The 25,408-nt window shown below is 34.5% G+C and overlaps 2 protein-coding genes across 13 annotated transcripts in view; one reads left to right on the top strand and one right to left on the bottom strand.

Annotated features, from left to right (window-relative positions):
* The window catches only part of dock3 (dedicator of cytokinesis 3), a 201,138-nt gene extending 188,863 nt beyond the window's left edge, over positions 1 to 12,275 (bottom strand). For 7 of the 11 annotated variants that reach the window (XM_058760908.1, XM_058760905.1, XM_058760906.1 and 4 more), the window contains exon 1: positions 11,734 to 12,274. In XM_058760908.1, the coding sequence (XP_058616891.1) occupies positions 11,734 to 11,770 (37 nt within the window). In that variant the 5' untranslated portion in view covers positions 11,771 to 12,274. Of the gene's footprint in view, positions 1 to 11,733 lie in introns of all 11 variants that reach the window. The other 4 variants (XR_009268428.1, XM_058760914.1, XM_058760915.1 and 1 more) reach the window with 2 other exon arrangements.
* LOC131530577 (uncharacterized) lies at positions 11,414 to 19,862 on the top strand. 2 transcript variants are annotated; one of them, XM_058760930.1, is made up of 10 exons: positions 11,414 to 11,442; positions 12,547 to 12,575; positions 13,322 to 13,444; positions 14,146 to 14,237; positions 15,801 to 15,866; positions 18,080 to 18,156; positions 18,245 to 18,577; positions 18,734 to 18,838; positions 18,979 to 19,055; positions 19,466 to 19,862. In XM_058760930.1, exons 5-10 carry the CDS (start codon positions 15,862 to 15,864, stop codon positions 19,556 to 19,558), a joined length of 690 nt encoding a protein of 229 aa, XP_058616913.1. In that variant the 5' UTR covers positions 11,414 to 11,442; positions 12,547 to 12,575; positions 13,322 to 13,444; positions 14,146 to 14,237; positions 15,801 to 15,861; the 3' UTR covers positions 19,559 to 19,862. The 2 variants fall into 2 exon arrangements, with proteins under 2 accessions (XP_058616913.1, XP_058616911.1); XM_058760928.1 differs by having other exon boundaries at positions 13,322 to 13,985.
* Positions 19,863 to 25,408: the final 5,546 nt, after the last annotated feature.

The raw sequence follows: 25,408 nt of genomic DNA, 5'->3' as shown, positions 1-25,408 counted from the left end.
ATATCCATCCAACTATAAATCGTTTTATCATTCTACAGTATACATCCATTCCATCCACTGTTTTGTCGTTATCATCTAACGATCTATTGTTTTGTCATTCTATACATTTATCCAACTATCCAATTGATTTGTTGTTCGCTATAATCCACCCAGCAATCTATTGTTTTATTAGTCTACAGCATATATCCATCCCATTATCTATCGTTTTGAGGTTATATACAGTATATCCATCTAACTATCCATTGTTTTGTTGTTCTACAGTATATGTCAGTCCCATTATCTATTGTTTTGGTGTTATTTATATCCATCTAACCATCTCTCATTTAGTTGTTCTATATAACTACCTATCATTTTACCGTTCGACATATTTCTATCCAACTATCCATCATTTTGTCGTTATATCATCTAATTATCTATCATTTTGTCATTCTATATATCCACCCAACTATCCATCATTTTGTTGCTCTATATACCCATCTATCTATCTATCTATCTATCTATCTATCTATCTATCATCTATCTATATTAATTTGTATATTAACTAGGGGTGTCAACGCATGCGATTAATCTAAAAATTTTAACGCGTTAATATTTTTTTTAATGCAAATGAATCGTTTGATAAGGTTTGACCCCAACTTCTTGCCGTCATCGCAGCGTGGAAGGTTATCTATCATTGTGTGATGAGGGTACAGCACCAGTGTTGCCAGGTTAACGGCACAAGCGTGCTATTTTGAAAATACAGTTGCGGGAAAAAATTACAGAGCCGTGAGTTGCGGTTTTTTGGAATACTTTTATAATGTACCACGGCCGCCCAAAGTGTATACAGACAAATAAAAATTAAAATAGATCCTTTTACTAATGTGTATTATACTTGGAATGTATCCATGGCAACTTAAGAACAGAGAAGTGGTTGTAGCATCACAAACAACGTGAGTTTCGGCAGAGCATACATGTTAAGGCTTTTGCACAGCAGAAATAAACATTACAACAGCCACTATAGATTATATAAGATAATAAACACACGATTACGATAGGATATTTGTATGTGATTTTGTTGAGTTGAATGTGTTCATCTGAAATGTTAATTTATGCAGCGATATAAAAGGCTATAAATAGCATATTTTAACAACAGTAAATTACCAAATTCCACATGTGATTGTAAAAGGAAGTTATTACAAACACTCGATGGCGGTTTGAAGTGAGTTTTGAGTAAAAGTGTACTATTAATATCATAAATTGTCTTATGTGGCATGATGCTAATGTTAGCTCTAATGCACCTGCAGAACAGGTCCAATTCTTCTTCATAATGCATTTGGTCATAATACTTCACGTAAGGTCGCAAGAAAATGTTTTGTTGTATTTATTTAGAAATACTTTTGATAATAGTTGGGTAACTGTATACTGGGATTGAAGCGATGTGGCTTAGTAAACGTTTTATCGCCAGTTTAAAGGTCGATTTATGGCTGAATAAAAACAAAAGAATAATGATAAAAGAATAATAAGGATTATGTCTCATACCTGGTGGAAGTGTGAAAGGTTCTGTTTCCTTAAACTAGTTTCATGCATTTCTTTATTTCAACACATTTACAGGTAAATCCTAGTATTTTAAATGTGATTAATCATGATTAATCACAGTCCATGACTGTGATTAATGCGATAAAAAATTTTAATCGATTGACAGCACTAATATTAAATTAACACATCCTTCCCTTAACAAAGGAATATATTCTGGCACCCCATGTAATGAAATTTTAAATTGCATTTGGCATTATTTGTGCTTGGTAATGATTATTGTAAAGTAAACCACTAAAATCCATTTGGCCCCAAAGAGGGAATGGAAATGCAGTTTTATGTCACCACTAAGAGCTGTTTGACTCCAGCCTCCAGCCATGTGACCTCACAAACACACACACACACACACAAAGAGAGAGAGGCCAGGCAGACACACACATACACATGTCAGCCCTAGTGAGCATGCTATACACTGTCACCATTAACAAAGTCATTGAGGGCTAATCAATAGGCAGTGAGGCCTTTCAGAAGACAAAAGTGTTTCATTCTAAAAGCTGACTTCAGCTTTCTATTTTGGGCTTAGGGAAAAGGGCAGCCTGGCGATTTTTAGTAGAGAAAAAATAAATATGTGCACTAGCCATCAGCACTTTCAGGATGTTCTAGTGAGACTGATATGCTTGGGAGAACAGGTTTTGGTTTTGGGGACTTTTTATAGCACTTTCCTACCTGTGAGACAAGAAAGTAACTGCCTAGTTTCACTCACAAATACATCAGATTAAATTGGCACTTCCAAAAATTATAAATATCCAAGTCACATTTAAATCCATGTTCACATGAAAGTTTAATATATTACAAATAGTAGTGAAATATCCCAATCCCTCATGCAAATCTACATTTTCTCTACAACACAAGGTCGGTGGACATGTGATTCACCTCCTCGGCAGTGACTTGCTTACTAAACCATGCTAATTTCTGACTGTGACAACGGGGTTGTTATGGTAATGCTGGAATCCCTGTGCCAGAGTTCCGCAGGCCGGCTTCTGTTTCACAGTGGTTGCCATAACAACAACGGAACTCTCAGACAGAATCCCACAATGCTTAGGGCCCTTGTGCCGGCCTTGTCTAAAAGAGGGATAAGGCACATCCTTATGGCAAAGAGATACTTTCAATCACAAACACAAAAGTTGTATTTGGTTCTGCAAATAAGAACGTTTCAAGGAATTGAAACCAAAAATATAGATTCATAATGGACTACATACGCCGCTAAAACAAGGTATGTGAAAATTCCTGGGAGGCCTTCACTTCCCAAGTGAAGATGAAAGGGCGACTAAAACTCACACCAAATAAGCATCACGCCAATTCGTTGGCGAATTCTCACAGTTTGTATCAGATCTCGCTGATTATCACTAGTGCTACCCATCGACGGGAAGAATCAATTGTTGAGGTTGATAAACAGCAAGAGAGCGACTGTTTGACTAGAGGGAAGTCTGAAGAAAAGGCACCTGGAATTTACTTCAAATCAGGGAAATATGGATGCAAGGTACATGTTTGATTTGAGACCTAGCGAGCGACTGAAAGAGAGCTAATCAAGTTTGTTCAGCTAGGAAAATCAGGGCTCTTATTGCGAGAGCGCCGGAATGTTTTACTAATGACCTGCCGGCTGCTCAGTCAGGTTCATTCAGGAGTGTCGGGTTCGGCCGGAGGAAAAGGTAAATAGGAGGATTCCGTCGTGCCACTTTCACGGCGATTATGTCGCTATTGACATAAGACCTGGGATTTCGAACGAGAGGACGTGTCTGAAGGAGTATCTAACTGAGGATTTGCTGAATGCGTCTTGGGTGTTAGAAAAGCGTGGTAAACCTATTTGCTGCCAGAGCGTCTCAGGTATCAATCCGTGTGTGTTGAACAATGGATCTGTGTTCAGCACCTTGGACAGCGCCTCCTGTAAAACTACTTGCTCTGTTGCTTCTTTATCAGATCTTTTAATTAATTCAGAGCACTTAAGACTAATGATACAAATGCAATTAAAACATGTTCTATCCTCTGCAGGAGGATGTAGCTGAGATGTTATCTGTAATGGTACAGTGAGGTTTAGCTATAAAACCTAATCCTAGTTCCAGCTCATACTCTACATTACAAACAATACTCAGAGTGAGTTATATATTCAATGAAATGCAGCTTAAAGACAAAATCAATCAAAATATGTCCTGTTTTATGTTTCTGAAACAACTTTCTTATTCAGTGACATCACCAATGCCACTTATTTTTAGCCCCTCCCCTTCAACCAGCTGTCTTCATTCTGGTACAGTATATATCATCGTATAGATCCAAATTAAGCCATGCCCTACTTTTCCTGATTTTCATATATTAAATTCAAAAATAATGTTCAGTACTGATGAAAAAATATGCATATGATATATTTATTCATAAACATGACCGTTCAAATTGTTTAGGGTCTGTAAGTTTTTTTGTTTGTTTGTTTGTTTTAAGAATCTTTATTCAATCAAAAGTAAAACAATAATATTGTAAAATATCACTACAATTTAAAATAACTGTTGTCTATTTTTATACATTTAAAAATGTCATTTATTTCTGTGATAAAAAGCTGAATTTTCAGCATCATTACTCCAGTCTTCAGTGTCATATGATCCTCCAGAAATCATTCTAATATGCTGATTTGCTGTTTAGGAAATATTTATTATTATAATCAATGTTGAAAACATTTGTGCTGCTTCATATTTTTGTAAATACCGAGAAACAATTTATAAACACACACACACACACACACACACACACATATGCATATATATATATATATATATATTAAACCTGACTAATTTAATGCATCCTGCATGTAATGCATAAAAGTATTATTTTCTTTAAAAAAAATCGTATTTATCCCAAACTTTTGAACAGTAGCGTATATATATAGAATATGTAATTATGCATAACAGCTATTCTAACTATATAAAGAAAAATAAAAGCACAAAATAATGAGAATACACTAACAAAAAGCAAAAGCATTAATCATATCCACAGAAAGCCATTAAACCCAGGCAAGTTGCACTAAGGCCACAGGCTGACCATAAGACTTCATTAAGAATGAAGCTTTTAAATGCCCGATCGAAGACAAAATAAGAGTAACGATCAGGAGCTGACAGTTTTTTATATAATTGACATTCATTGCCTCTAGCAAACATTCAGCAGGGGTGCTCGTAGAGGAAGCTCACAATATAAAGCGTGTGCGAGTTTGTATGGGGCTCAAGATGACAGGTCTTGCGTGCCAATTCTACTCCCCCAGCAAGCTTCCCTTCCCAAATGTTCACGTCTGCTTGCATTGCAACAGTGACATTTGTGACTGAACATGTGAACAAGCCCCCTCTGGTTAAGGATGGCTGTAAACAGTTTGGTGGAGGTATCGACTGCTGACATCTCCTGTGTTTTGTGCCTTGTTATTCCCTTTTCTGTCTGCTTCTTTCTCCCTGTGTTCCGCTCTTGCTGATATTCAGCACAATCACACATTTTGGAGATGCATGAGGGGTGAAAAGGTTCCAGAAGTTTCACAAGGGATGCATGTTATATGCCAAAATAACAATCCGAAAAGCAAAAAGAGTTTATATACTACACTGAGATATGTGCTCTTCCGAATTAAATCAGTAATTTGTGTAATATCCTGAACAAAACTCAAATTTAGTAGGCCAATTATACTAATAAACTCTCAAAGGAGTCAGATTTGAGGTTTCAGCTAGCAAACATCGCTAATAACTAACTGCAGTCTGAAATGTGACATGCTTTCAAACAAACCAACATTCCACCTTATACTTTTTGACTAGAAGTTTAGCTACATAAATGTAGAAAATAGCAAAAATAGTCTATATCCTGCAGTAACAGCTCTGAGACTGTGTTCTACCAAATTAATTATTTGTAATTTGCGTAACTAGCATGAACAAAACCCAAATTTGGTAAGCACATGGAGCTAGTTTTTGCTATATAAAAAAAATTGCATGTTGCTATTCTAGCAACCTAACACCTGATATTCTGGACTCTGTTACTTTTAATGTAAGTGTGTGATTTCATCGACCATTTTATAATCCGCTAGGTGAAAATTGTAAATCTGAACACTTAGAAAAGCACTTGCACACCTCAGTTAGATTGCTAACAACTACAGTCTGAAATGTGACAGTCTCCCGTATGAACACATTTTCCACCACCTACTTTTTGAATAAAGGTTCGTCAGAAAAAAATAGCTTATATCCTGCAAAAACAGCACTGAAACTGTGTTTTGCCAAAACAATTATTTGGAATTTGTGTTACTAGTCTAAACAAAATCCAAAATTGTTAAGCAAATTATAGTAATGAACTCTCCCAGGAGTCGGTTTGGAATTTGGAGATTTTGTTTTGCTATTATATAAGTTAGCATGTTTTAGCATGTTGCTATGCTAGCCACTTAACACCTGCTAAACTTCAAGTACATTCAGTTATCTTTAATGTAAATCTATGTAATTTTATAGACGATTTTATAATCTGCTAGATGAAAATGATGAATCTTGACACTTAGAAAAGTAAAGCGCACCTCAACATGTCACATCATTTGAGGTATTAGCCTTAGCAAACATCGCTAACAACTACAGTCTGAAATGTGACAGTCTTCCAAACAAACAAACTTTCAAACTTTTAAGATGCAAACGTAGAAACGCCAAAAGTAGTTTATATCCTACAATAACGGCACTAAAACTGTTTTGCTAAATTAGCGATTTGTTACAAATTACACTAAAAATCTCCCACAAAAGTTTATTTGGAGCTAATTTTGTATTTCTAGTTTACAATTTAATGTGTTTTAGCATGTTGCTATGCGTTTGCTAGCCACCTTACACCTGCTAACACCTAAGAATTAATATTCTGGTTTCGATTTGGAAGTCTGTGTGATTTTATCTCCAATTTTATCGTCCACCAGATGAAAAAATTAAGTCTGGACACTTCAAATAGTAACACACCTTGACAAGCTGAGTGATTTGAGGCATCAGTCTTAGCAAAATGCTAGTAACTAACTGCAGTCTGAAATGTGACAGTCTCCCAAATAAACAAACTTTCCAATTTCTACTTTCTGAATAAAACTTTGTCGAGATAACATTAGGAATACCAAAAATACTTTATATCCTTCAATAACGGCACTGAGACTTTATTCTTTCAGTTTACGTAAGTATTAGTCACTTGCACGATTAGCTTAAACAAAACTCAAAACTGGTACCAAAATTATACTAATGATCTCTCAAGAACTCATTTGGAGCTTTGTTTGGCTAGTTTATAAGTTAACGTGTTTTAGCATATAGTTATACATTAGCTAACCCTCTAACACCTCTTAACCCCCAAGTATCAATATTCAGGACGATACTGTCATTTTATCATCCATTTTTTTTCATCCACCAGGTGAAGATTTTAAGTCTGAACACTTAGAAACACTTTAGCACACCACAACAAGCCACATGATTTGAGGCATCAGCCTTAGCAAACATCGCTAATAACTAACCGCAGGCTGAAATGTGACAGTCTCACAAACAAACAAACTTTCCACCACCTACTTTTTGAATAAAAGTTCTCACAGTGCCTCCAGAACACCTCCATCAACATTTCTAAAATCCCGAGCACTCTTTTTCTGTCATAGGCGAGTGTGATGGCTCATAACTGCACTTAATGATCTACTGAACAACAATGGACACCCTCCTTCTCACCCCGTCTCTTTGACAGCCCACAATCACATCCTTCTATAATATTCTAATTGAGTGCAGCGTCTTCATTAAGCTAAGATGAATATTCAATGGCGAATATCCAAAGCGTCCCCGAGCCCAGCATGAGGCTGGACCTCTATAGCCGTCCATCCAATACAGATTAAATTAGGGGACATAATAGTTTCCCCATCTGCCTGTTAACTCCTTCCTTTAAGCAGAGTTACAGATGACAAACAAATCTCAGAAGGGACTGGAAGAGTACTATTAGCACTATCGCGTCTATCAGCACATGCTAAGTGCTAGTGTTTTAAACTCTTGACTTACGACTTTACAGTACTTCCGAACTCTGATTTTAGATATCTCAAAAGCAGGAAGCCTTAAATGGCAGAATATGAGCTGATTAAAAAATCTGGTCGATATATTGCTAAGTCGCTAATGATAAACATTCACTTTTGATGGAGAACTCAGTAATTTTCCCACATTAAAGAAGTTCTACACAACAACTAAGTAGTGTGTTGGAAAAAAAATACAATTTAAAATGATGTACACCATGAAATGAAGACAGCAGTTATATCAGCAGGCCAAAAAATCTGTTTTGTTTAACAAGGAGTGGGTCACGTCACGGAGGCAGCCATTTTGAAATCACACGACCAGCTGAAGTTACTTGAATCTTGGTTACTTGCATAAAATTGTTCACCTTTGCTCACAGAATAACTTATTTATGTCTCGTTGCAAATGGCGCATTTATGCAATGGCATCAGTAATTGAAAACTTGATGCAACGCGATGCTTCATCCACACCACTAGGTGTCAGTATGAGTTCAAGACGACAACCAGCATGGTCAGCGCAATGTAACTGAAAATAAAACTTAAAGTTCAGCTTCACATGATGAAACCTGTTTAGCATACATTCAACAAATGTTTAACCAATATAAAACACTTTAAATGAGCTTTTTTGTTGATATTCGTTCAAAACAAATGCTAGCACTGCCATTATGTTTCTTTACACATGCGTTTTTTTTTCTTTTCAAAACATGAAACAACAAAGCGCTATATGGTTGGAATTCAGATAAATCAACATAAAAAAGTCCCACATCTGACACAGCATGAGTGCTGCCATTCGCAAATGCCCCAAAGATAAAACATTGCGCAATGCCAGATCAAAATTGGATGTAATTGTGCACATTAGTAAATTATACATCACCTCTAGGCATTACGAGGAAATTTGGCTCTTTAACCATAAAATTGGGCAGTCTGGCCCTCTTACAGAAGATTTCCATGTTATTATCTCCATTATATCAACAATGCCACCTATGACTTATGTAGAGGAAACAGTGCTGAATAGTGTAGTTCCTAAAATGAAGCCATACTTCGGTAGCCTTGTTCTCATAATCAAAATAAGAGGTGGAATTTGTTATATGTGGTGGTAATCACCATCTCAAGTATGATCATTTCCTTTCCAACCTCAAAATGTTCTGTTTCGATACTGATATCGCCTGTTCTGGTCCTCAAAATGCCAAATGTACCATCAAATGTATGTAGCAGCTCACCAATGGATCCTCTGCAGTGAATGGGTGCCACCATAATGAGCATCCAAACAGCTGATAATCCACAATTAATCCACATGACAATTAATGTCTTGTGAAGTGATAGCTGTGTGTTTAAAGAGACAAAGCCATCATTAAGGATTGATCAGTACGTATTTCTCCCCTGATTCAGATAAGACTTTTTCACTGGAGAAAGCAATATTATGGACTATAGTATTTTCGCCCAAGAGGCAACGAGTTGAAAATATCTTCATGATGGCTTTGTTTCTTAAAAACATGCAGCTTTTCACATCACAAGATGTTAACTGATGGACTGGAGTGGTGTGTATTACTTGTGGATTATTGTGATGTTTTTATCAGCTGTTTGGACTCTCTTTCTGACGGCACCCATTCACTGCAGAGGATCCACTGGTGAGCAAGTGATGTAATGCTACATTTCTCCAAATCTGATGAAGAAACAAACTCATCTACATCTTGGACGGCCTGAGGGTGAGTACATGTTTGCAACTTTTCATTTTTGACTGAACTATTCCTTTAATAGAAAATATTATCTTCAAAAATAAGCAGAATTAATCTTGAACCGCTATGATTTCTACAGTAAAGTTAGCAATGAGGAGAAAAATGGCCTTCATTGATGTGAACTGTGTGGTGCATTAGCAGGCTGTGGGGTTAGCATCACATTCAACATGCCCATTGCATCACAAAGACCCATTCACACAGACCCAGCGTGAATAGCTGTTTTTCAATGGCGTGCCAGAATCTCGGGGGGTCGGCCTTTTGGAAAACATCCATGAGTTTCCACCTTCTGCTGCCTCGGAATGTAAAACTCCCATCCTTTTGACAGATCTGCTTTCCTAGATGGCAAATAGCTGGTCTGTTCCTATAAGTTTATAATTCTGTAGCTCTTAAAATATAATCGTTAGAACTAAAGCAGATGTCGGATGACAGTTCTGACAAATGGGCCGTGTCTGAGGTTCTATGGCCTCCCTGGGGAGAAATGTAAAGTTTTCAAACTTTGACTGCTTTGCTGTTCCTCGCAAACAAAATGCAGCAACAACAACAAAAAAAATAAAAAATGGCACTGCGTTTTCATTTTCATCTCTTCATCATGTATGTGTGATTTTTCAGTCAAGGACACTTTGGACAACTTAAACCGTGAAAAGTAAAACTTTAAACATGATAAATTTGAAGTGTATTTTGGTATATTAATTTTGGTATATGTGATCATAATGTTATTTAGTATTCAGTTTGATTTTAACTTTAGTTTAAGTTTAAATTTCACAAATTTCAGTTTTCTTAATATATATATATGTATTTATATTTAATTTATTTTTATTTCAGTTTTAGATTTAGCTATTTTAGTTAATTTTATTCAACTTAAGCCCATATTTTTCATTTACATTTTTTAATAGATTTTACTTTTCTTTTTTCCTTTTTTTAATATAGCTTTAGTTAACAATAACCTTGTGCGGTAAGGATTTTTATATATATATATATATATTATGTGTGATGTATGAATGAAATGAAATGACTTTTTGAGAAAGAAAAAAATATATATGATCATGGCTTGGTCATAAAATGCTAGTTAGAATTTCAAAATATATATATTTTTTCTGACATTACAATTATCTGGTTTCGTAATGACATTTTTGTAAAACTTTAAAAAAGGTCATGCAAATCATCTTTTAAATTACATGTTCATAATAACCAAATATAAGAAATATGCAACTGTTCTCTAAAATGCTTATTTTAATTGCTAGATAAACTGTAAAAATGTTAGCCAAATTAGCATTTAAACTTCTAAAACTATAGGGACAACTCAAAGACAGTCAATTAAAAACTTTAAGGCTATTATTGAGGCTATTCTTCCTCCAAAAATTATTTCTTTAAAATCCTTCATGGAGACAGAAACGTTGCACTAATTAAAGAATCTCCCATATACGAGTAATTAAAGTTTGTGGCAACTAAAAAAGCTTCAAACCACTAACACCACAAAAAAAAAGCCAGCAAATAACATCTTGCAAAAACACGCCAGTGAAGCCTGCCATTTTGTATCGTGACTCACACGAGCACAGGAAGTCCACCAGGATTGAGTCTAGTTACACAACAATGCATTTTACTAATCTGCATTTATCTGACCGATGTGACAGCTAGATTGTACATGTCCAATCAAACACCCGCCCTAATGCTGAACATGGTGACTCATCAGGGCCTTCTGAGACCAATAATTCAAATTCCCAATTTGCTGCAGCAATGTTTCCTTCTTTTATAATCCACACAAGCTTTTTTCCTTCTTTTGAAGGTATTTTAATAACCTATGTGTTTGAATTTGCTTCTGTGTGTACATGAAGCTTGTCTGAATCTATCAGGCACGGTAGGGGAGCAGCGAACTGCACTGGCATTTCACGCACAGCCGTGACACTTTTGGGTAAACGGTGACCACTGCTACATGCTGACAGTGCAGTTGTTCAATGAAGACGCAGTCCATTTGTTTTAGAAGCATTGCGTTCTCTCAGAAGATGATTTTGGTGTGGATGGAGTGTTAGAGCTCAATATTAGATGTGCACCTGTTGGAAACGCACCGCTCGCATCGCCCCCTGTCGGTTGAGTAGCCTATAGCATCGTCAACATCAGCAGTGTGTACTACTGTAACATCACGTTAGTATTCAACAGTCGTGCAGAACGATTTACATGATGAAATCAATCCGTTTTATTGTAATAGCCTGGTAAAAAAGTGTTAAATTCATAAAACAGGTTATTAATTTCTCCTCAGCATTAGCATAAAACATTCAAAACTGCGTATTATTTATGCATCTAGTTTTATATGTTCTTTGCCGCCTTCAAAATATTTATAAGCCACATAAAACATATCTGGAATTAGTTTAGTTTAGCTTAATTTGTATAGCGTATTTATATCTAGGATGCCAAATAAACAGATTTTCAACTCACCCACTCCGATTTTCTCGTCCTCGGTCGGTGTCCACATGATCCCGGTAAAATAACCAAGATATTAGAAGAGTTTCGGTTAAATGTCATGTACGATGACACATTAAAGTTAAAGGAGAGCGTCAGACGTGTTTATCTCACAGCCGTGTGTTTGATGAAACAATCGACATGTTTCACGCGTCAGCTCAGGTTTCCCATCCGTGCGTCTGGATCTCCCGTTATGGATGCGGCGGCAGCAACATCTGAGGATGGAGACGATCATTTATTTATTTCATTGAGTCGGTCAGTCGTGATTTACCGCTGGAATCCGACAAAACAGCGCGAGGACGAGCTAACCTTGAGCGTTTCTCGAGTCGCGCGCGCGCGTGGCGCTCTTTCGCGCGTGATCGATGCAATTTTCCGTGATTTTACGCGGTGAACGGGGAGACTCTTCAGCGCCGGTGCTGCGCCATCTTCATCTCTCCGTCCGTCCGCCGTCACATGACGCAGATTGTCGCTCTTTAACGGGACACGCGCTTTGCCGTAGCGGTAAATGCTGGACAGAGCGCGCGCTGGCTTATTGACTCGTGTTCGAGTTTTTAGGATGGTCTATATTTTAAAGCAGCTGACAGGCACTTCACATTGGTTTTCATTCTGTAGTGTAAATACATAGTTAGGCATTAATACAAACAAACAATGTATGGTATAGCCTACAACAGAAATTTACGTTGTTAGACAGTCTTCCTAGTCTTCTGTAAAATTTCCTACAGTGTGGCTTCTACAATCTGTCATTCATTCATTCGTTTATAGATTGTTTGTTGTTTGTTTTTACCTCAGTTTTATTGTAAGGATGACTCAAACCCCAGGTAAATATATATATATATATAAAGTGCAAAAAAAAAAGTACTTTTAAAGGCTACTTATAGGCACTAAAGGCTATAGCCTACTAAAAGTGATTCTTTAGTACTTCTTAAGATAAAACTACTCAAGTGCTATTTTGGGACACCATGAATATAAACGAAAATGCGCTTTTAACATAGCCTACTGTATTCATAAGAAAGAAAAAAGAAAAAAAAGAAAAAAGTAGGCTATTTAGTTAAGGCCATTGCACACTACACTGAGTCCGAAATTTTCGTATGCGTTTTTCCGGGTTTTATTTTTTATTTTTTTATTTTCCGAATTCATCCTTTCCTATCAAAATGCTTGCTACGGATGTGAAAACGCAGAAAATCGAACCTGATCCGAATTTTTTTTATGACGGACGAAAGTTTCGGAGGCAGTGTGTAAACGTGATTGACAACATGAGGTCGTATTTATTTTTCAACGTGCGAAAATTTCGGACTCAGTGCACTTGAACCCATCTTTCATACACTCAAGTGTAGCCTACTACAAGTGGTGACTACATTTTTTTAAAATATAGTATGTTAAAAGCTCATTTTAGTTCATGGTGTCCCAAAATAGCTCAGCTGAGTAAACTTAGATGATATTAAGTTTATCTTAAGAAGTAGGCCCTAATAAAGAATCACTTTTTAGTATATTAAGTACAAATTAGTGTGCGGAAATAGAGCACTTTAAGTACATTATGGAAGTTTAGGCTACTTTTTTCACCTAGGACAGCAGCAGAATATGTTGGTGTGCTAAATGGTTAAAAACGCGCGCCTGTCAGTTTGAAGATTGACATGCGGTTCGGTTGACTTGTGCTGTATGAACCGGAGTTGTGGTGTATCAACTAAATGTAAGTAGGCCTACCACAGAAATTGTAAAAGCAAAGCGTCAAACGCTGTCTTTGTCTTGAAAAAATGGTACAAAGTTCAATGTTGTGCGGTCAGCGAGAGATAAAGGGGAAACACTAAATTGGACAAACAAACAGGGTTTTTGACCTCATATCTGAGAGGATTAAAACAGCGGGAGTGACCCAAAATTTTTTGGTATAAAAATTAAATCCCTAAAGATGCAATACAAAGTCTATATATTGTATATTGTCCTCGCGAGGTAGACTATAGTGAAGGTGGTTTACAAAGAAGGTATTTAAAATACAGGTTCAGTGTGAACGCAGCCAAAACCGGATTATAACGTAAATTATAGGCTAGTTTAAGGGTCATATTTTGTATCATTTTGTGTCATTTATGGTGGGTTAGACTGATAAGACTGTCTGAATGTGGGTTAATCAGCCATCTGCCAAAAGGGTTATAATTCCTAATCTGACTATAATTATCTGGGCATAATTGGTTGCCAGGCCATATTGTCTTTCTGCAGCAGTGAGTGTGCCAGGGGAGGTAAGCATAACGATTTCAGTACCAGTTGATGTATAAATGGTATAAAAACTGCACAAGACAGCACTTATACACTGTTTTCTAAGCCCCCAGAGGTTATATTAGAAAACAACCCTCTCGCTTTGTTTATTTTTGTGTTGTTTTTCTTCCTACTTCTTTACAGACTTCAGTGAATCCAGGAGATTCAAACTCATACTGTCCTGCAGTAAGAAAACATGATGATACTGCAGAGGAATATCATCAGGAAAAGAGCAGGTGAAGGAGAGACACTCTCTCACTGCCCTTCCCTTCTCATTTAAGCTACTCAAGTATTCATTTAGAAAGGACAGAGTCCATTAGCAGTGTGTATTATAGTCCCACATAAATGTGCATTTTAGCATCAGCATAAAACATAGCAGCTTTGAAATCTGACATTTTATAAAATAATACACATTTGTGGCAGTGGTATTTTTTTCGGTAACACTTTACAATAAGGTTCATTAGTTAACAACATCAGTAAACATGAACTAAGAATGAAAAATACTTCTACAGCATTTATTAATCTTAGTTGTTAATTTCAGCATTTACTAATGCATTATTAAAATCATAAGTTGTGTTTGTTAACATTAGTTAATGCACTGTGAGCTAACACGAATAAACAATGAACAACTGTATTTTCATTAACTAACATTAACAAAGATGAATAAATAGTGTAATAAATGCATTGTTCCTTGTTTGTTCATGTTAGTTAATACATTAACTAATGTTAACAAATGACAACTTATTGTAAAGTGTTACCTTTTTTTCAATAACTATAAATGACATAAACATTAATCAATAAACATTAAATATTACATACATATGTCATGTCATGTTTAAAATATGATATATATATATATATGTATTGTATAATATTTATACACACATAAACATTAAATATTAATAGCTAATAACTAAACATATAATAACTAATAATTAATATTTATTTATTTACACAGCACATGTTTGTGTATCACTTATGTACAGCACGTTATATATTGATTCGTTGTTTATATAATAATAATAATAATAAAAATACAAAAATAACATTTATGAATTATATATATATATATATATATATATATATATATATATATATATATATATATATTATAGTATTATCATATTTAAAACTATTCACTATTAAATAATTGTTATTATATATATTTATATATTTAATTATCAATTATAGATCCCCAACTAATATAAAAAGTACAATTCTGATTGAATATATCCTGATGTTCCACAAGCCACTCATATAACGTATTTAATTATTATAGTAATTAAATATTTGAAATTATAATCAATGTGTTAAATATTACATATAATTACAGTAAATATTATAAGTATTAATTGTAAATTATCAACTAAGATTAAAAAGCACAGCTCAAATTACCACAATGTTCCACAAGTCATTAATTTATTATATTATTTATTATATTATTTACAATTTATAGTTTACAGTTTATAATTATTATGATAAATATTGCATTTGACATAATTATAATAAATATTATAAATATTAATTATAAATACCCAACTAAGATTAAAAAAACATGACCTAGATTACCACGATGTTCCAAAAGTCATTTATTTATTATATATTTTTTTACAATTTACAGTTTAAAATGATTGTGATAAATATACATTAAAATTTGAATTAATATTATAAATGATAAATGCCTAACTAAGATTCAAAAAGCACAACTCCGATTACCCTGATGTTCCACAAGCCACTTTAAATCGGTTGTTTTTTCCGAGCCGCTGATGCATAAACTCAATTTCATTGTTTATTTTTAGATGTAAAGGTGATTGTCTGCTAACACCTCGATCCTGTGGGAACTGAATAAACATTCCGGACATGAGGTAACCATGGTGACGCGAATAGCAACCTGCCGCATTTTCACAGGCAGCTTAATGGTCATTGTGGGTGTTGCGGATTCTCCTGACCTGCTGAGCAAGTCATCCATGCATTGCCTTAATCAAATTCAGAACTTCATCTATTCATTCCAAGTCCATATTTATCGCAGTTGCATATAATAATTCAGTAGAAACCAATGTTTATTTTCACTTAGTTTGTAATTCAAATGCATAAAACAGGCATTGTATGCATGTCTACGCAGCAACATGTATCAGCCAAATAGATCTATATATATTGATGCTATAAGGGCAAAGTCTACCAAAATATTCTGTTTTAATAGTTGTATTTTCAGCCTCCAGTGCGAAATATAAAACAGCATATGGAGTGAAGGGAATTTCTATTTGTTACTCTGGCTGGCTGTGATTCAAAAGACTTAAGAGAGGCAGTGAAACACGAACAAGACTGAGTCATCGCGATTCAGCTGAGAATTCTCCAGATGAAAGCAGTTTGCTCAGTCTGTGATTTAAAACTATCAAACGCATCCTTCTCTTGGCTGTGTCACGAGGAGTCGTGTCTGTGGCTGCATACGGGACCTTGTAGAGGGTTTGTTTGTTTTGTTTTCTGGTAAATCTTCAAAGATTAGATTAGGTTTGTTTTGAGAATGAGATTTCAGATTTAAAGGATGTTAATCAAAGAGATTTTTGCATGGATTCTAGGCAGCATGTAATCCAACAACGCAGCCTTTCAGACGAAAGTGCCCAAGAATGTATGTTTAAATATTCACCATCCTTTCATGTTTAAAAACACATTGACGCTGTTTAAATACACATGGCAAGTTGTTCTAAACATTGCTTTACCCATACAGACATTATAATAAATAAACTATGGATAAATAAAGGGATACTTTCATAAATATATTTAAAAATAAAACATGACAGATAAGAAAATATAAATAAGTAAATATTTATAAATAAATAAATACAACACACACACAATACATGCCAAACAAATAAATCCTGGTACTACATTGATTGATCTTTTACAAAATGCTCTCCTGAACATGTTTCAGGTAAATGCCACTTGCTTGATTTAAATTTCAACAAAAGTTTACAGGGACATCATGTGGTAGACATATGAATTGCAATTCAAATGGAGTTGATGAATGCATTATTGCAATCAAGGAAAGAAAGTAGACTGAAACAGCATGACTGAAATTGAGTTTTAACATGAATATAACTAGATTAAAAATATTTATTTTAAGTTTAAAATGACATTTAGAACTACATTCATGTTTTGCATGATAATTATGGTGCATCTTCTATGCTTTTGGTCATAATTTCAGTCACTTTGATTATTTTTTTTACTTTCATTAATGTTTTTATTGCTGAAAGTGTGATTAAGCACTTGCATTTATTTCTTAAATTTGGAACAAAGCTTGTTTATATTTAGATTTTCTGGCAGTTTTAGAGTAAAACATGTTTTGTAAAATATCAATTTAATAAAACATTTTATATAATAAGATCCTTAAAATATATATAAAAAATAAAAATATAGCACATTTATTTCATTATTATGAAAACTTCTCTCTCAGATTTAACCATCTGAGTTTCATCAATACAGGATAGTTCTCCTGCTTTATCCCACTTGTGGATAAGGAACACAAACTAACACTGATAGTGAAAGATATGGAAACTGAGTTTTCTAGCTTTTTTTTTTCTTTGTGTATGTGCGTGTGTGCGTGTGTGTGTGTGTGTGTGTGTGTCTGTGTTTTTTTTAATGTATAGTCACAATTGTTTGTAAGGATGATCCAGAGAAATTGTGATGCATCTGTGCTGCTTTTCAAATGTCATAAGGGTCTGAATATTTATGTCAATGTGATATTTTAGTTTTTTCCTTTTAATAAATTTGCAGATCTGTTTTTTGCTCAGTCATTATGGAATATGTATGATATAGTATGATGTAGTCTGAACTCTTTCTGAATGCACTTAATTGTTCTTTTTTGACAAACTGTATTGAAATTCACAATTCTATAGAATTATGCACATTTGTTGTTATTTGAAAGTACTGCCCACGAGGCCATCAGCACCAACATCATTTTTGTATTTTACATTTTTTATAAACTGCATTTAGTGCATTCAGTTTACAGGGCTAAAGATTGCTAAGAGGGACTTCCTCTCTTGTCTGTGTGGTCGAGGTTTCATTGTGTTTCCGCTCACAGTACAAGATGTTTGAATGATCACAGTATAGAAGATAATCATATGGATCAGACGATGAAGATCATACAGCTTCACATCTGTGAGTTTATAACATTAGATTTGATTAAATCTGTAAATTAGGTTTATTTAAATTTTCTATATTAATAAATGTTTTCTTTCTCTCATAGATCTGTTGATGTGGTCTCAAGCCGCAGAGAGTGTAACAAACACAGCAGTAACTTTAGGAGCTGATGTGAATATAAGCTGTGATCTTGATATAGAGGAGATTTACTGGTACAGACACAAATCACCAGATCCTCCAGTGCTTATCTTACGCACGTATGATAGCACGTATGAAAAAGCTAAATATGAAAACAGCATCTTTGAAGACAAATACTCAGTGAAAACTAACAGTCGTCTGTTCATCAGAAATATCAGCACTGATGAATTAGGAGTTTATTATTGTGTCAAAACTAGTGAACCACAAAAATTCAGCAACGGCACCAAAATATACATCAACGGTGAGTTATTTCCTCATTTCAGATGTATTTTTAAACCATATGATGGATTTCCATATTGAGTACTTTATACTTTAATGAAGAGCTAATATTTTTGCAGTTTGATTACACTGTTAAAGACTGAAATTGAGTAAAGATTGAACTACAAACCTTTTACAGACTCGGTCCACAGGAATCAGACAGAATCAGATGAGACTCAATGGAGAAACCTGACCATCATCACATCTGTTCTGCTGAATGTGCTTCTGATCGTCGCACTGATAGGTTTGTACTTGTTTGTTCAGCCTCATTGAACTAATACAAGACAAACTCCACACCAGTGTAACAGTATCACATGTGCTATTTATTTGTTTCAACTGTTATAATCTGTGAATTCAGTGATGTTTGATTGAATATTGTTTCAGGTTTGGTGAAGAGCTATATTGATGCAACTGGAAGATCAACAAATTCCACTGCAGCTAAAAACTCCATTAATCCACAGGTAAGATACTTCTTCAGTGAATGTTATCTTATATTTATCTTTCAATACTGTATAAGGACATTCATGTTTGGTAACACTTTACAATAAGGTTCATTAGTTAACAACATTAGTAAACATGAACTAAGAATGAACAATACTTCTACAGCATTTATTAATCTTAGTTAATGTTAATTTCAGCATTTACTAATGCATTATTAAAATCACAAGTTGCATTTGTTAACGTTAGTTAATGCACTGTGAACTAACATGAATAAACAATGAACAACTGTATTTTCATTAACTAACATTAACAAAGATTAATAAATAGTGTAATAAATGCATTGTTCATGTTAGTTAATACATTAACTAATGTTAACAAATGACACCTTATTGTAAAGTGTTACCTGATGTTTAATATATTTTTCTTTCAGTGTGCTGAAATTGATTTTTCCATTTGTCCTGGTAATATGAAGCTGATCCAGGAGCAGAGCAACACTGTCTTATACAGGCAATGTATGATGTAAATATAAATTGTGCAACCAAAATGTATTGTTATTATTTTTTAAACGGCTTATTCAGCCTAATAGGAAGCTTGAACGTAGTGTCAGGACGGGTTTTTTCATAAATTATATTTTGCAAAATTATAAGTTTGCTATATCTAAATATACAATGTGGTCGATATGAATCAGCTTTTTACCATTGCAACAACTTTCATTAAACATTTCTGAACAATCATTCCTTGCACCATTACTTCCCACTTCATGTAATCTTGAAATTTTCCGCTACTTCTGCAGTTTTGTGTTTTATTATTTGTCATACAGCTGGAAATCAAGGACACAAAGCTCAATAAATGTATTAAAGGATTTATTTTTTTTGGCTTTCACACTAACTGTTTTGAATATTTTTGTACATATTGAAACATCTATCTTCTGCACAGCTCTTGTTTGTGGTTTACACACGTGGTTTTGTGCAAAAGAAATGTTCCACTGGTTTGGTCACTTGATGAACAACACAATCTTACACACTTACACGCAGCAGCAGATGGTTTAAACTTAACCAAGTGAAAATGAACATGAAACACTATGAACAAATGTACACTTATTTTACTTTTGAGTTTCACACTTCCTAAACAGAAATATTCAGTGCAAAGTAAACATCATCTGTAGGGATGTAACGTTTAACCGCAAGCCGGTTGAAAATCGATTCAAATATGTGACGATTCAAATCGGTTGAGATGCTAAACAAATTGTGATTCAATTAAAGGGTTGGAGTTCATATGAATGTATGTCTGAGGGGAATTTACTGTCTTTAGAAAAGTTTAGATGGTATTTTTTATTTTCATCTCGCCTCATATTAAAGTTCAAAAGTGCAGCACTGCTTTGTTTACAGCGGAAACCAAGGAAACACTTTAAGTGCCACCTACTGGCAGAGAGTGAATCTGTATCTCATTCAGCTCGTCTGCTGTTTCTGTTTCTTGCAGATATTTTTTATGTGTAGTTTCACAAAACTGAAGTCAAAACATTCAGTTTTTGCTTCAAATTTCGAAATTATACAAATCTAATTTAGATTTAAAACTGCTTATGTTGCATGTTTAGATCAGGATTAAAATGCAGTGGTTGCCTCTAATTTTAAATGGAAAGGGCACAGACAAAGCCTTATTTTGTTTTAATGAAGAGATTTATTTTATTTGTGTAATTTATTTGATTTGGGGCTTGTTTTAAAATTTCAGTTTAGTTGTGTTATTTACATTTACATTATATTTACATTTTGTTATTTAGCAGACGCTTTTATCCAAAGCGGCTTACAAATGAGGACAATAGAAGCAATCAAAACCAACAAAAGAGCAATGATATGCAAGTGCTATATTAGTATATTATTATAGTGTTATATTTCAATTTCACAAAGAAACATGCAGCATTTTGTCCAAGCAATAATACAAGGACACATTTAATTTATAATTTGTCTTAAATCTCATTTTGTAAAAATTTTTTAAATAAAATAATCATGAATCGAATCGAATCGTGAATCAAATCGTGAGTTGAGTGAATCGTTACATCCCTAATCATCTGTTCATAAATAATGTCACTGTTGATGATTTAGGACTTTATTACTGTTTGACCACAGACTCTCCTCCAAAATACAGCGACGGCACCAGAGTACACAAATGGTCAGAATTGTTGGTACCCTTGGTAAATATGATCAAAGAAGGCCGAGAAAATAAATCTACATTGTTAATCCTTTTGATCTTTTATACATTTTTTAAATTACAAAAATCTAAGCTTTCATTGGAGAATAAGAATTTAAAATGTGGGGAAATATCATCATGAAATAACTGTTTTTTTTTCTCGTTGCAACACGGTCTCACTCCCAACTCATCATATATTGACGCTTGGTCCGGACCCCTTGGCGTCGCTTTTTGACGCTCAAGGTACCCCTTTAGCATAATTTTTTGACGCACAGGGTCCTCCATTGTTTTCAGTTGTTTCTCTTAATTTAATTGTTTTCATGCATTTGTATTAAATATAAATAATTTTATATAAATTTATACTTTTATTGGAGCATGTAACCCCACCCCTACCCTAAACCTACCCAATTCTGAACAATATAAAACACGTAACAGGCAAATAAAAGTACAGTCACAGGTATTTATTGCAAAAAACAACCATAAACAAGCAGTATAAAAGCAATACAAACATGTTGTGTTGCATTCCAAGTCTTCTGAAGCCATACGATATATTTATGCGAAGAAGAGAGTAAAACATAAGGTTTTAATCGCTGAAAATGATCCCGCTCTGTTAACGCGCTCACATCTCATTCAAAAAGATACTCCCGTAGCATGACGCAATCGGTCATGAGACACACAAGAGCCAATTGCTAACGTGAGGCTTCTTCTGGCAGCATTTTTTGAATTTGCACACAGATACAGCACACAGGAAGAGCTTTACGGCGGATGGAGACAGCGATCGCATCTATTCCTCTCACAAATCAATCGTTTTGCCTCGAAAGACTTGGAATATTATTCGTTTTTTAAAATAAATTATGACGGTAGTTGTATCTGCCTGTTATATCTTGTATTTTATTGACAAATGGTAGGTTTAAGGGCAGGGGTTGGGTTACATGCTCATTAATGTGTAAATAGTGTAATATAAATAAAACTGTTGTGACACACCCCAACATATATGCAATAATGGCAATATTATTGCCCGATATATAATTTAACCATGACAATAAGCCTTTTGCGTCGGCATATTGATGCTAAGGGTTTCTTATTTAAAGCAATGGAGGACCCTGCACGTCGAAAAATTATGCTAAAGGGGTAACCTGTGCGTCAAAAAGCGACGCCAAAGGGTCCTGACCAAGCGTCAATATGTGACGAGTTGGGAGTGAGAACGTGTTGCTCAAATACACGTTGGACACAATTATTGGCACCTCTAAAATATCTCTGAAGTATATTCCCATTCATATTCACAATTTTGAGCACTCCAGGGTGATTATGAACATGAAATTATCCAGCCAAGGCTTCCAGTTACACAGAAATATAAATAGGAGGGAAAACAAAGCCCAAATTCCCTTAATCATCCATCACAATGAGAAAAAACAAATAATATATTTCTGATGTGCAGCAAAAGATAATTGAGCTTCACAAATTAGTGAAGTGGCTTTAAGAAAAGAGCTAGAGCAGTGAAAATTCCCATTCCCACCATCAGGGCAATAATTAAGAGTTTCCAATCAACAAAATGTTACGAAACTGCCTGGAAGAGGACGTGTGTCTATATCATCCTAATGCACGGTGAGAAGGAGAGTTTGAGTGGCTAAAGACTCTCCAAGGACCACAGCTGGAAAATTGCAGAAAATAGTTGAGTCTCAGGGTCAGAAAACCTTAAAAAAAATATATTGTCAAACAGCACCTACATCACCACATGTTGTTTGGGAGGGTTTCAAGAAAAATTCTCCTCGCTCATCCAAAAACAATCTCCAGCATATTCAGTTATCATACACGACTGGAACTTCAAATGGGACTGGCTTCTATGGTCAGATGAAACTAAAAATTAGCTTTTTAGCAGCAAACACTCAAGATGGGTTTGGTGAACACAGGGATAAAAAGTACCCCATGTGTACAATGAAATATACTGCTGTATTTTTGATGTTGTGGGCCTATATTTCTGCTGGAGGTCCTGGACATCTTGTTTAGACACATGACATCAAGGATTCTATCAAATACCAACAGATAAAAAATCAATAAGTGACTGATTCTGTTAGAAATCTTATAATGGGCCATGTTTGGATCTTCCAACCGTACAATAATCCAAACACAAACCTCAAAATCAACACAAAAATGGGTCACTGAGCACAAAACCAAGCTTCTGCTGGCTATTCCAGTCCTCTGACCTGAACCCTGTAGAAAATGAGTGGTGAACTGAAGAGAAGAAGCACCAACATGGAGCTGTGAATCTAAAGGGTCTGGAGTGATTCTGGATGAAGGAATGGTCTCTGATCTCTTTCAGGTGTTCTCTAACCTCATCAGGCATTATAGGAGAACATTTAGAGCTTCAAAAAGTATTGAATAAAAGGGTGCCGTTAATTGTGGCCAATGTGTATTAGAAAAAAAAACATTTAATTCATAATGACATCTCCCCCCATTTTAAATTCTTATTATCCAATGAAAGGTTAGATTTTTGTGAACTTTTTAAATAATAGATCAAAAGGATTAACAATGCAGATTTATTTTCACAGCCTTCTTTGATCATATTTACCAAAGGGTGCCAACAATTCTTACCACATGTGTACATCACTGGTGAGTGAACATTCACTAATCACCAAGTTAAACACTAAATCATTGTTAGCCACAAAAGATTAAATATTAATATTAAACCCCTTCAATGATTGCACAGAACCAACTCCAAATCTAGAGATCCAGAATCATACAGTGGTGAAGTATACTGAACAGAATCAGACACACTGGCAGATTATTACCCTGATATCTGCTTTTATAAATGCTCTTCTGATCATTGTGATCATAGGTGAGTTACAAATGTCATGCTTAAAAACGATGCTACAAAATGAAAAAAAAAAAAAACAGTTATGTTTTGGGTGAAATATTGCTTTAATGTTAAATCTAAAATTACATAATGTTAAATGTAAAATACTGATGTCCATATGTTTTATTTTTCTGATATGGAACACCGTGAAAACTATGTGCAAACAACAACAAAGAAAACATAGTTACACACAACTATTCGAAGGACATCAACGCAAATAAAGAAATATACAAACATTAACACTTTTACTGTGTTGGCCTGATAACCAGCAGTAGAACATGTGTCTCTGAATTCACATCTCGCCATTCAGTTTGTGTCAATACAGTGCTTCCAGGTTAAATTAATCAGGAAAGGTCACGTGACATTCATTTTAGTCAAACTGGAAGTACAATGAAAATAAAATTCAATACCAACTAAATTATGAAATTGACACATACACAGAAATGCACACTTAAATCGTGAGATCATGAAAATACAAACAATATAAACATTAATCCCTGAAATCACAAATACGTCATTCATAGCCCTATCAGCGTCAGCTACAAGTACTACAGAGAGAGTGATATTGCTTTTATAAACGTTGTTTAGGGACAAGTAAATATAAAATACATATAACACCTAATTATGCATGTTGGACTTTAACTATTTTCATAATCTGTCCAAGAATCAGGAAAATGTGAGCAGAAATAATATGATTTTCATGTTTTCTGTTGGCCTTGTTCTGTGCTTTTGTCGATTGTCTATTTCTATTTTGCTGTCAAAAAACAATAAAGTTAAGCCACAACTCAACATAAATACTTCTGTCCACAAGAGAGCAGTGTTGAGCTAAAAACAAAACAGGATTTAAACTGAACTGGCATTGAATAAAAAACATATAGTGTAATATGCAAAGTAAAATTAATTTGCATTTCAATTTGTAAGGTTCACAGCACAACGGGTTCTATTTAAGGTTCTTATAAGGACTACAACTAAGAATGTGGATTTTGTCTATTTGTTATATTAAGATCATATTAAAACTGGCTTAGAGACTTTTATCAAGCCAATCTTGTCTTTTATTAATATATTTAGAGGTAAACTCACTCTGTGGTCATCTTTCTTTCTCCATCAGGAAACTGAACAAACATGAATCTCTATTGAATTTCTTAAAGTCACAGCAGAAATAAAACAGCCTGTTTAATTCATAGGTTCATAAAAACAGTGGACATTAGTCATTAAATAAATAAATATAAGTAAAACTTGACTTTAAGTGGAGCTCATGGAAAAAATAAAAATAAAAATACGATATGACACCTTTCAAAAGTGGAAAAGAGTGTAAAACTCTTTGTATTATTAATG

The sequence above is a fragment of the Onychostoma macrolepis genome, chromosome 22 (assembly GCF_012432095.1).
Source record: "Onychostoma macrolepis isolate SWU-2019 chromosome 22, ASM1243209v1, whole genome shotgun sequence".
NCBI lineage: Eukaryota > Metazoa > Chordata > Actinopteri > Cypriniformes > Cyprinidae > Onychostoma > Onychostoma macrolepis.
This window is presented reverse-complemented; position numbering and strand designations above follow the sequence as displayed.